This window comes from Limulus polyphemus, unplaced genomic scaffold (assembly GCF_000517525.1).
Source record: "Limulus polyphemus unplaced genomic scaffold, Limulus_polyphemus-2.1.2 Scaffold456, whole genome shotgun sequence".
Classification (NCBI taxonomy): Eukaryota; Metazoa; Arthropoda; class Merostomata; order Xiphosura; family Limulidae; genus Limulus; species Limulus polyphemus.
Genome location: NW_013666066.1, coordinates 431,564 through 445,019, shown reverse-complemented (window position 1 = coordinate 445,019; position 13,456 = coordinate 431,564). Strand labels below are relative to the sequence as shown.

General features: G+C 30.4%; 1 protein-coding gene across 1 annotated transcript in view; it reads left to right on the top strand.

Annotated features, from left to right (window-relative positions):
- LOC106458399 (vacuolar protein sorting-associated protein 45-like) overlaps window positions 1–13,456 on the top strand; it is a 51,336-nt gene that overhangs the window by 31,289 nt on the left and 6,591 nt on the right. Inside the window, exons 9-12 of the mRNA XM_022384604.1 lie at window positions 3,733–3,900; window positions 6,389–6,547; window positions 7,642–7,749; window positions 9,494–9,615. Coding sequence (XP_022240312.1) covers window positions 3,733–3,900; window positions 6,389–6,547; window positions 7,642–7,749; window positions 9,494–9,615 — 557 coding nt within the window. The remainder of the gene's footprint in view (window positions 1–3,732; window positions 3,901–6,388; window positions 6,548–7,641; window positions 7,750–9,493; window positions 9,616–13,456) is intronic.

Sequence of the window (13,456 nt, the reverse complement as noted above, 5' to 3'; positions counted from 1 at the left end):
GTTTGAAGTTACTGCAGTAATTAAACTCAAATGCACCCCTGCAGACAACTACATCAGCACTACACTGCACTAAATATGCAGTCTTTCCTGAGTTATTAAACTAGATAGAGCAGTTATATTCAGTGAGTTATTAATCAGGAAAAAAAAAGCTATTTAGAATCATCTCTAAAGGTAATGATAAGAAAACAATACAGTAAATGTGAAATGGCCATCACTTTTGTTGAGTTTAACTCTTTCTGTGAACTGGAGGGACATTATTGATATCCTCTAGATTATTCATCTTTACAGTGGAAATGCATGAAACTTGGAAAAAGTGCATTAAGTAGTGTCTAATTTTGGCTTTAAAAAATAATATAATTTGGTATTTTTTCTGTAATTTTTATGTCATGAAATTTCAAACATTTTCTTGTGAGATACTTTGGGAAAATATTAAAATACTTAGAACTTACATTTTTAGCCATGGCATAGTGGTTCATAGAATAGCTTTGAGTTTTTTTTCAAGTACAAACTTTTAGCTCATAGCTCTTGACTGAATTGAGATCTAAGTACAGCTGTAACTATTGAGGATTCCCTTTTGTTTATTGTTTGTCAGAAAGGTCCACTTTATATATCCAGTTGATTTCAACTTGATTGATAATCATTAACTCTTTCACAATGGGTACCCCATTAATGCCCTTTCTATATAAGTCACTAAGTTACGTTCAAAATTTAATTAAATAACTTTGATATCAATGTATGTCAATGAAATTAACATTGTAATGTATATTCTATTTTGAAGCATTATGTTTGAAAAAAAAAGTTTTGAAAAAATACTTAAACTTCAGTTCTTTTGTCACATGCTATGAAAAATCTCAACTATCATACTCTCTATCTTGAATAAGTTAACCCCAGTCTGGTAGATGTACATCTAGACAATAAGTATGTTTACTTGCCCTATTGTTCCAAAGTTCTTTGGCTGAGTTCTGTTGAAACTAGAGAAAAAATTTTCAAACCCCTAACAGGTGCCATGCCCATCTTCTATACTATCCCTTGAGCTTTACAAGTTGCATATAGTTACTTGACACACATGTATATAGTCATTAGAAATAGCTCATTTTACACTATAATCTAACAACAGTTATTTTGAAACTGGCACTTGATTGTCGTCGTTGGGTAGATGTAACTGCCTGTAGTATTGTTGACTGCTTTATCCATGATAGCACTTATGGGTGTTTCTTCCATAAATATGTTATAGTTAGAGAGATAGTTAAATTGTATTTTGGTTTTACTTTTATATCTTAGTTGATTATATATTATTTATGATTTAAAATGCATAATTGAAAGGTTTAAACATTTTTTAAATTTATCTCAAACATTGCCCCAGTTCTCAGGGTTTACAATCTTATGCAAATGTAAGGTACTTTTGTCGAAGGCATGTGCATCTCTCCCAAATATACTGTAATATGTCCTGAGGGCATTGTTGACTTGTGTTGAGATGAATAATAAACGGTAAAGGAAAGGAAAATAAAACATTAAAAGTTAAGTACATGTGAAAAGAAAAAGATCTGAAATTACAAATATCACCAGAAGATCTTTTAAGATGTTCTACAAAAATGAAAAGGTATGTACTCTAAGTTGATGATAATATCTACAGTTAGTGATATGGTAGAGAAAATGAAAAATATAAATACTTAGCTTAAAAATCTTTTGATATTCATTTAGGAGGTTCTAGAATTTATGCAAATAAAACTCAAACTGTAAGATTTTATACTTAACATGAAAATCACCTTGCACTCAAAATATACAGAGTCTGAGTGCAAATAACTACAATAAATAGGTAACATATTTTTAGTAGAAAGACTTAATCAAAATAATGTCATTTTTTGTGTACAAGATACTTATAATCTTTAATAAGATATTACCAGTTTTTGTGAGGATGCATTAAGTATGTTCAGAATTATCATAAGCATTGTTGCGCACGTATCATTCCCCAGTCGTATTTCTGTAAATTGCAGGAGACTGATGCAAAAGGATTAATATATTTCCTTTGATATTTTATTTTGCTGATTACAGTAATCACCACTACCAGGTATATATCATAAAAATATCAGATTTACTTATGCATTTGATCTTACCAACCAGAGTCAGGACAAGTTACGTAGCGGTAGTTTTACTTGCTTATGTTGCTTGAATATGATAAACTTAACAATTATATTCAATAAATAAAGGTTTAAGTTAACTTAAGTATTTTCTTATTGCATGCCCCAGTTGATGAACTGAACTAAGCTTACTTGATGTTTTGTCACAAAAGAAAACACCTTTAAAAGACCTTTACTATGTCCACTGTTAAAAGACCTTTACTATGTTCGCTGTTAAAACAACTTTACTATGTGGTTTGTTCTTAAGTCTTCTAAACTTGCCATTAGATTCTGTTTTTCTTCTCATCTAATCACTCCCATAAAACCATAAATTATTTCTCACATCATTCTATTCACTTTATTTTGATGTAAATAGTTTATAATGTGCTCTATCTAACTTTATTCAACCTTTGCTTATATCTATTTTCAAGTCTTAGCATCATTAGTAATTGTTCAGATCACATAAAAGGATGGGAACAAAGGCTGTAGTAATAAAACCTGTGAAAGAGAAAAAAAATTCATATGATAAAGAAAGTGGATAATGTTATTTTCAGGGGTTGATAGTTTCATAGTAAATATAAACTTATACTTTGGTATGGGCAGAAAATTAAAAAAACCAAATTGATTTGTATGTTGTTCACAGAGAGACTTTTTGAAGCTGTTAAGAAATGAAAGTTTGAACTTTTAATTTTATTTGAAAATTACCCCAAGTAAATGTTATAAGATGACAAATATCAATTCTAAAGTATTTTTGAGTTAAAAGTTTTTGAACTAGAATTTAAATTATTATTTTTACTTAAATTTTGAAATTTGATATGCAGATATGCACTTGGTACTGAAAGTTGACCTGTGGTTCCAGACAGGGTTAAAGCAGAATATAACTTTTACAATTAAAGCTATTCAAAATTTAATTGTACAAGTAAGTGTTACTAGAACTATTCCCACTGGGTGGGCTAGTATCTTAAAAGTTGTGTATGTGTAATTAGTATGAATAATTTTAATGCCAAATTCTAGAAGTGGCAGGAGGTCCATAGTCAAATTTTACATGTATATCTGTACTTTTAGTATGTTTCTTTTACAAGATATTTCATTGTCAGCAGACTTATTTATTTTCTGTTGTCATAAAAATAATTTAAGTATAAATTATATATATCAAACTTAATTTGTATAATATATGATAAAAAAAGAAATAGCTTCCAGTTAATGATAGTGGTGTTTGCTATTCTTACAGTCAGGTCTGCCTTTTTCATCACATAACAATTAACATGTAATGATATACAAGATAAAGACATGGATAAAACAAATAATAAACCAAATAATTTTGGTGGCATTTAAACCTAACTTACATTATATTGTTAAAATGTCTATCATAATAAGAGATACTCAGTGTGGTACATTGGTGTAATATTGTAAGTATCAAAATCATTTTAAATATAAAATTAGTATTAGCATTAATTAAGAAAACAAATGTTACTAAATTAATGTGATGTTCAAGCTATCATACTTGCAAACATCAAAAATGATTATTTTTGTCTTTTGAACTAATGTGGAAAAATAAAGTAATTTAGATACTGTCCCTTGTTAACAAGTGAATTAACCAACATTCAAATTGCAGGCATTTGTTGAAAACTACCCTCAGTTTAAGAAGATGTCTGGCACAGTAGCAAAGCATGTCACCATGGTGGGGGAGCTGTCTCGACTTGTTGCTAGCCACAACCTATTAGAAGTATCGGAGACGGAGCAGGAACTTTCTTGTCAGTCAGACCATTCTGAAAATCTGAAGGTAGCTATAATTTTAATTTTTTACTTGTTTTATTTAAAAGGACTGAGATACTATTCAAGGTTTATGTAGGACATTTTTATGTTTGTAATATAAAAATAAAAATAGCATTGTGGTGTAAAAACGAATTTTATTGGGTTTTAAATAAAAAAATGTTTAGAAACAAACATTGAAAACTTGATTGTAGAAATTGATTGATGTATATATTTATATATTAGGTCATCAAGAAATTAATGTCACATTTTGGAACACTTTCATTAACCATCCCCCAAAAAACATACATCACGTATAATAGTTAAACAAACTGCCTAAATGTCACATTAATGTAGCTTATATAATGTGTAAAGTTTAATATACTCTAATCCCTTATAATGATGGCACATGATGAGACACACATTTGGCATGTAATGCTGTTTGAATACAAGAAAGGAAACTAAGCCTCTGTAGCCACAAAGAATATCAAAGAAGTTTATGGAAATGTCTTGAACGTTCATAAGTGTCAACAATGGTTCAGCAAATTTCTTTCGGGTGATTTCAGCTATAAAAACCGTGATAGCAGAGGCTGATACGTTGGAATGGATATTGATGCTCTGAAAATGCTTGTTGAGTCTAACCCAAGGCAACACACTCGTGAAATGGCCCTGAAATTGCATGACTCTCATGAAACAGTATATACAAATCTAAGGAATATGGGAAAACCCCATAAAGAAGGTGTTTTTGTGCCTCATGAACTCTCTGATGATCATCGTTTCCAACATATACACGTTGCTTCGTCTCTTTTACTGCGTAATGCATGTGAACCATTTTTTGAGAGAATTGTCACCGGTGATACAAAATGGATTCTCTCTGCAAATAGTAAATGCCAAAAACAATGGCTCAGTCCTAGACAAAAACCACTTCAAATGCTGGACTCCATCCACAGAAAGTGATGCTTTGCATTTGGTCGGACATCAAAGGACAAATTCATTTCAAACTCTTCTATCCACAGGGAACTGTCAATTCAGAGATCTATAGTCAGCAACTGGAACGTTTAAATCAAGCCCTTCAACAGAAACTCCCTTCATCCACAGGGAACTGTCAATTCAGAGATCTATAGTCAGCAACTGGAATGTTTAAATCAAGCCCTTCAACAGAAACTCCCTTCATCCACAGGGAACTGTCAATGCAGAGATCTATAGTCAGCAACTGGAACGTTTAAATCAAGCCCTTCAACAGAAACTCCCTTCATCCACAGGGAACTGTCAATGCAGAGATCTATAGTCAGCAACTGGAACGTTTAAATCAAGCCCTTCAACAGAAACTCCCTTCATCCACAGGGAACTGTCAATGCAGAGATCTATAGTCAGCAACTGGGACGTTTAAATCAAGCCCTTCAACAGGAACTCCCTTCATTCGTGAAGTGAAAAGGTGTTCTTCTTCTCCATGACAATGCATGTCCACATGTGGCACGTTTGATGCAACACAAGATTATGGAGTTGGGTTGGGAAGTTCTCCCCTACTCACCATATTCTCCAGATATAGCACCATCAGATTACCATCTTTTTCGTTCGCTGCAACACCATCTTAATGGGAAAACGTATGCAAACGTGGAAGGTGTTAAAGAGGACGTCGACATGTTCTTAGCTTCAAAGTCAATTGATTTCTTTAATCAGGGCATTAACAACCTGATTGTAATATGGAAAAGCATCATTGATAAGAATGGAGACTATTTCATTTAATAAATGTTTTGTTTGATATACAAGTTGTTTGGGTTTTTTTCATCTAAAAAAAGTGACATTAATTTCCTGATGACCTAATATATATATAAATCCTTAATTTAAGCTATTTGAAATATTTTCAGTGAAATTAATTTTGAAATTTTAAGGTGAAACAAAATATGTGTACCTACATATGATTCAACATGTTTACAATTAGAAATTTTTTTCTTATAGAAAGCATGACATTGTAAACATAAATTATATGCACATGATTCAAAAGCTAATTTTAACATCTATTGTGGTAATTCAATTTTCTTATGTTATTTCTTCAGCTCAGTTTCAAACCCAAGACCTTTCTCACACTTTAACAAATGCTCTACAAACTGAGATAAAGGGGTTCACCCATTAGGAATTGCTAGTAAAGGAATTTTTAACAAGTAACTCAAACTACTACATTCTTCTATTATCACGAACATGTTTTTCATTTCCATATTATCATTTCCCTGGGTTGTAATGTAACTTGTCACATGCCAGGTTAGTGTTCTATCAACTGCACTAAAGGACTAACCTCCTTACACTTGCTAATAAGGCACATTTTAACAACTCAAACTACCACAGTATCTGCATAAATACTGCCTTATTGTTGCATACAACTTATACTAATCTCCCCTTTACAGTATGGCATGATCCACAGATTATTTTATTGTGATTTATTACTGTTTTGTATGAATAATAAATGTACTGTGGGCTAAAGAAGGATGTTGTTTAATGCTCATAATTCATTTTTATTACAGAGGATTCGTAGGTTGATTGGTAATGAGAAGGTGCGTGACATTGATGCAACAAGATTGGTTATGCTGTATGCTCTTCATTACGAACGTCATAGTAACAATGACATTACAGGGTTAGTTGATGCTCTGAAGAAGCGAGGAGTTTCAGAAAAACTAACGAAGGTTAGTGAGTGCCTTCCTTTCAAGCTGATCATTTGATACCACTTTGTTGTTGTTTTTTAATATTCAAACCTTGTCTTAATAAGTGTTTTGTAAATAGATATTTAATAAATGTAATTCATCTTCCTGTTATAACATTGTGTTACCATTGTACTCTGTTTCATTTTGTTATTAGATTGAATTATGATTGAATATTGTACAGAAAGTTATTAGAATACAGTAGACAGAATTATCTTTATAATGATGTAAAAATCTGATTATAAAATGCAATTTTAACAAATATATATATTCACAAACATTAAATTCCCGTATCCTGTTTTTTTATTAAACACTACCAAGGAAAAAGAATATTGATAACATTTGTAACATCTAGCTTTTTGTAGCTTCCAGTGAGAAGAGTTACTGAAACTACCAGCACTAATTAGTCAGGCTTCATTGTAGCTTCCAGTAAGAAGGGATAGTGGAACTACCAAAAGTAATCAGTCAGACTTCATGAAATGTTTTTCACTTTCTGTGATTTAATAACTCTATGCAAACGTGTGTACTTTCCATTGGTGTTTGTTTGTTATTTACATATTATTTTGGATTATTTTCCAATAGACAATTCCTAAAGTATTTTATCACAGTATGTGCACTGTTTTTGATTTGTTTTTTATGTGAGTACCAATCATTAAAATGTCTGACAATTCATCTCTCGTGGCATATGAAGCTTTTTTTTTCATGTCTTGTGAGACATCCATCATGGTGTGTATTATTTTATTAATCTTTAGAATATAACATGATTTGTTTTTCATGACACTTATCTTTTAGGGCACTAAATTGACATATAATGATTTTTTTTATTATCTGTAGTTAGAACGAGGTGTGGTTTATATTTCATGAAACTGATAATACATGTTCATTCATCAGTCATGATTTTTATTATGGGGGGGGGGCTTAATTCTTGAAGCTTAGCTTCTGTGAAGTGTCTTTTACATGAACTGTATTGTTGTAGTTGGAAAAGCTGGCTTTTATCACATCTCTGATGTTGGAAAAAGTAAAAGAGTTTTTAGTTACTTAAGTTTTTGTATGACAGGATAAATTTTCATCATCTACAGATGGTGTATTCTGCACTCGAATTTGGGGGGAGCAAATCTCGTAGCTATGACCTTTTTGATGCTGAAAATGTTCGCTCAATCACTCGGAAAGTTATCAAAGGTCTAAAGGTAAAGTACTGTTAAATGACACCTGGTGTATTTCCTGAGTTATTACTTTTAATTTTCCTGTAAGAACTCGACTTATTTACATCTGTTGATGATGATACAGATAAAAATAGTTTTTGTTGAATAAGCTGAAGTGTCTGAAATATTTGACTATCAAATGATAGATACAAAAACTTGCTAATTATACTTGTTTTTAATGAGAAAGGTTTCAAAACCAATCATAAAAAAACATCATCACAGTTGAATTGGCTTCTGGAAATAATGAAGTACAATACACGTGTAAAGAAACATTCATTATTGCATACATAACTGTCATAATACACAGCATCACTCCCCAGTGACTCAGCAGTAATTCTCTGGACTTATGACTCTAAGAATTTGATTTCGATACCCATGTTTGGGCACAGCACAAATAACCCATTATCTAACTTTTTACCTAATTTAAAATCAGGGTGAGGCAAAAACATTTAGAATACTATCAAGTTTTGAATATAAGGTAATTGTAAATAGAAGCAGTTTAGGAATGATCAACAAAGACACAAATTATTAACAGTACCAAGTTACTGCAAAGTAACAATAACACCCCTTGTTACTCTGAGAAGTTAGAGTATTAACTCCTACATACCTAGATGGGTGCAGTCTGCTTATGAGGGTAGAATAGCATCATTGAGTTAAATAAGTTATAGAAACTGAAGCTGTAGTTATTTTTACAAAATACTTCAGTGTTGAAATTTATTCTATAAAAAAAAGTTCTATTTATTTAATTTTATACATAAAAATACAAAAATTGTAAATTTTAATTTTGAGTTGACTTCAGCACACTCTCAACAGTCACTGACTGAAAATGAAGTAACATGTACATTTTAATGTCCTAGTAGCGAAGAAGCAAGTGTTTTGTGTTTGTTTATATATATATTTATGTTCATAAACAATTGTACTTAACTTAAGATATTTTAAATCTGAACTCTGTAGCAAAATTTATAAACAACATATTTAGTGTTCTGTATGCAGTTGCAAGTTAAATTTATAATAAACAATATATAGTGTTTTATATATATATATATATACAGTTACAAATTTTATTTGTCTGTTTACTTGATATAAACATTTAAAAAATATTTGCTAACATCACAGGCATTAACAATGAATTTTCTTTATTGAAGATTAAATATAATGACTTATTAAAAGTTACAATGCTAGAATCCGGGTTTCGATACCCATAGATGGCAGAGCACAGATAGCCCATTGTGTAGCTTTGTGCTTAACTTCAAACAAAACAAACTTATTAAAAGAAATATATAAGAAAGAAAACTTATGATGCTAAAAATTTAGCTTGGAGAATGGAATAAATATATCCTTAACATTACTTGATTTATTTAATCAGTTCACAAATATAAAAGATAATGCTTGAACGAACCAAGTCAGTTTTAAAAACTGAAATGTATATGGAAGAAATATGAAATAGTGCTCACGATTAATTATGGAGGTATCAGTATTCTTTAAGTTAGGTAAGTTAATCACGATATAGCATGGGAGAGATTATAGTTGTTTTAAATAATACTTGGAAAGTTTGACTATTTAAACCTACGTATCTGTTACAAATTTTGTTTTTGTTTATATTTTAGTCTGACTTGTCTATTTTTCGTTTGTGTTTGTGTGTACAGGCAGCTTATGTTGTTTCTGGTTTTCTCGTGTACTTTCATTGTGCATAAAGAATAAAAATTCATGTTTTACAATTTTATCCTAGGGAGTAGAAAATATCTATACCCAACATACTCCTTTATTGCGAGAAACCATGGAGGATTTACTTCGTGGGAAGTTAAAAGAGGCTCCATATCCTTACTTGGGTACAGTGCAGATGCGTGAAAGGTAATATGTTGTGATTATTGTATGTAATAATGGAGGATTTACTTCGTGGGAAGTTAAAAGAGGCACCATATCCTTACTTGGGTACAGTGCAGATGCGTGAAAGGTAATATGTTGTGATTATTGTATGTAATAATGGAGGATTTACTTCGTGGGAAGTTAAAAGAGGCACCATATCCTTACTTGGGTACAGTGCAGATGCGTGAAAGGTAATATGTTGTGATTATTGTATGTAAAAAGACCCTGCTTTACTGAAATTATCTTCATTGAGACATAAAACCTTTACTTGAAAATACAAATAAAACAATAAAAAAAACATTTTCTAAATTGGTAAAACTATAAGAGATAGCTTGGGTTTGTTTGTCAGTGTCATAATTTAGTTTAATTTTGGCTATTCGTTAGAAAATGGCACACAATAATGGTAAATTCATAAGAGAAAATAACAATACTGTGTTGTACACCCTTTCCAGGAGATGATGTTAGAAAATGGTGCCTGAAAGTTCTTGAATGGAACTCCTTGTCACGAGTGAAATTATGCTGAAGTGAAATGAGTATAAAGATACAAAGTTCTCAAGAATGTGTGTGTGTGTGTTGGGGGGAAATGTATATAATGTAGCTGTAATTTTTATTGTTATTATCATTTGTGTGATGAATTTAAAGAACACTAAAATACCCTAAAGATTTAAACACAAGTAGATCAGCTTTTTTTCCTCAAATATAAAATAGGCATAAATGTAAAGTATAAGCAGATGAACACAAAAAAATGGCAAAGAGTAGAACTGCTTCTGACAGAAACTTAGGTTTAACTTTCGTTTCAAAATAACTTCATACTCATGTGGAATTTTCCCTAATATAAATATCTATCTGATTTACTTTATTCAAAATATAAAGTAGTAAACTTTTAACAAAACTCTAATGTGCAAACAAAAAATTTGTATACTTATAACCATTATAGTTAAAAAAGAATTTTTTTCCACTAAGAAAGTTCACCTGAGATATAATCATATAATTTTCATGTTACCACAGTTCGTTATGATCACTTGCGTAGTACGAAGTGTAGTTCTGCATTTTTAGCTTTAATAAGCAGGAATAGCGACTAAAGATGCAAGTGTACCAGTTTCAGCAAATTAAGAAGGATCGTTGAAGGCAAGAAGAAAGAAGGTATAACAGAATACCATCAGAATCTGCATGGAAAAAATTATATACATTATTTTCAATATAATTTACATATGTTTGAAAATAAACGAGTTTGGTACAGTAAATACTTACACAAAAGATATATATTTATGCGCACAGTTATGACTGAAAGTACGTGACTAAATATATTTACCTATATGTAGAAAAAAAGAATACATTCAGTGCAATAGTTAATAGAAATACAAAAACAGGTATGCATATTCCTTAACTTGAAACACTGCAGCAAAACATGTTAACCTTTAGATCAAAATAGTTTATTCATGAAGTATTAAGACAAATAAATAAAAGAAACATGAAATATGTTGATGCTTAAAACTATTTAATTTGGGCAGTAACTAAATAAAATGTGACAGAGACAAGAATACTAGATTATTTTTTTATTTGCCTTTTTATTTACTTGTGCTTTTTTTTTCAGTATTAGTGATTTTTAAATTATATTATTTTAAAGACAAAACATTTATTACTTCTATCAGCATTAATTCTGAACAAACCACTAGTTTGAACTTTTTTATAAGTTGTTTTTACCAGACATTTGTTTCTCAACAATATATGATTATATATCTTAATGAAGATTGTTAGAAAAAATGCATACATACATAAAACATGTTAATATTGCTGCTAGTACATGCTAAAGATCTAAATATTTTATTTAAAAAAGGCATATTTGTAGCTGTATGATTACATACTCAATGTTCTTTTAAGTATTTAAATTTCTGATGGACCGTTTCAAAAAATTTATCCAGCAAATCTTAGGCAATAAAATACATTTTATGATTCTAATGTAAATGTTTTTGTTTCTGTGAATGGTGTAACAAAATTTTTGTTCAAAGTAAATAAATATCTCATTCTCATTTAATGTACTACATGGGCCATAGTGAACCCTGATAAATTGGTAATGATACTGAATCTCTTGTATTGCATATGGCATCTTATACAACTTTTACATTGCACGTGCATTGATAATGGTGATGGGTGCTTTGAACATGTGTGATGTAGACTGATTCAGTACTCATGCTAATATAGCTCAGTCATGAAGAAACTATGTGTTATTAACAGTTTTGTTTTTATTCAGAAAGTTTGATATAGTTCACTCTCTAATACATGTATATTGCATATGGCATCTTATACAACTTTTACATTGCACGTGCATTGATAATGGTGATGGGTGCTTTGAACATGTGTGATGTAGACTGATTCAGTACTCATGCTAATATAGCTCAGTCATGAAGAAACTATGTGTTATTAACAGTTTTGTTTTTTATTCAGAAAGTTTGATATAGTTCACTCTCTAATACATGTATATTTAATTCATAATCCTTAAAAAATAACCATAGTTTCAATTAGATTTATATAAGTTTGATAGTACTGTTTGTAAACAGGTCTTTATAACAAAAACAGAACATAAAGCCATCACCTTTCATATAAAGAACTTAAAACCATGAGCTCTTCTAATAATGATATATATATTAAATTAATGTAAACATTAAAAACACTTTTTCCACCTCATTAATTATCTTATGTTTGCTACAAGCTTACAAAATCCTAATAACAGTAGGACCTGTACTTTAGTTTTACTTCATAGATTTTAAACAGCCTTTTAGCTCCTAATTAAATACCATAAAAATTTTTATTTTACCTAATTAACTTGTTTTTAAACATTTTTTGATGACCTGGCAAAGTAACAAAACTGTTTTAGGCCTATTGCACATGATGAGACATTGTGCTTGATTACATTGTTATTTGTTGTTTTTTGCATTCCCCTTTTTATTGTATAATTTCAAACAAATTTACATTTCTTCATATGTAATAGGCCTAGTAAACTAGCTTAGGCATTTTACACATTAAATCAATTAACTCTGTTATTTCAGCCAATGTTTGGCAACTGTAACTTCATCATTCTTGTATAACATTAAAAACATTGGTTGAAATAAAAAGTTTTTTATTATTATTTGTAGAATAAAAGTTGTTGTTTTTTCTAACTTTATTGCTAAAACATCTAAATCTCTTTAGTATGCACTACAACTTCTGAAAAACAACAAAATTAACTTTGTTGCTATAACAGGATAAGTTGAGTTGTCCAGTATAAAAGTACACTTATATACATGTATATATATTTTGCGAACCGTGATGTCTGTCTGAGCATTTTTCTGTCTCCCATTTGACAAGCTGCACATGCAGGAAAAGCTCAGCATTCACTTTTGAAATGGCGGGAGAACAGGCATGAATAATGTTGATGCCAAATTTACGTTAGACGTAAATTGGTAATTCATCTAATGCGAACACTCTTATTTTTTCAGTCATACTGTCGTTACCATTTTAGTCACCATAACTGTATAATATCAACTGTTTTTATGTAGTGTTTTAAATAGAAAAATCACCTCAAAGATTTCTTAGAGATGTCCAAATTTCTATCTTATATATATTGCGAACCGTGGTGTCTGTCTGAGCGTTCGTCTGTCTCCCATTTGAAAAGTTGCGCACGCAGACAAAGCTTAATTTTCACTTGAAATAACAAGAGAACAGGCAGGAATAATGTTAATGCCAAATTTTATTTCATAAACAGGATATTCTACACTAAATTGTTAGAAATTAATCACACTATAATTCACATTTCGAAATGTGACGTAACTTAAAGAATAAAAATAGT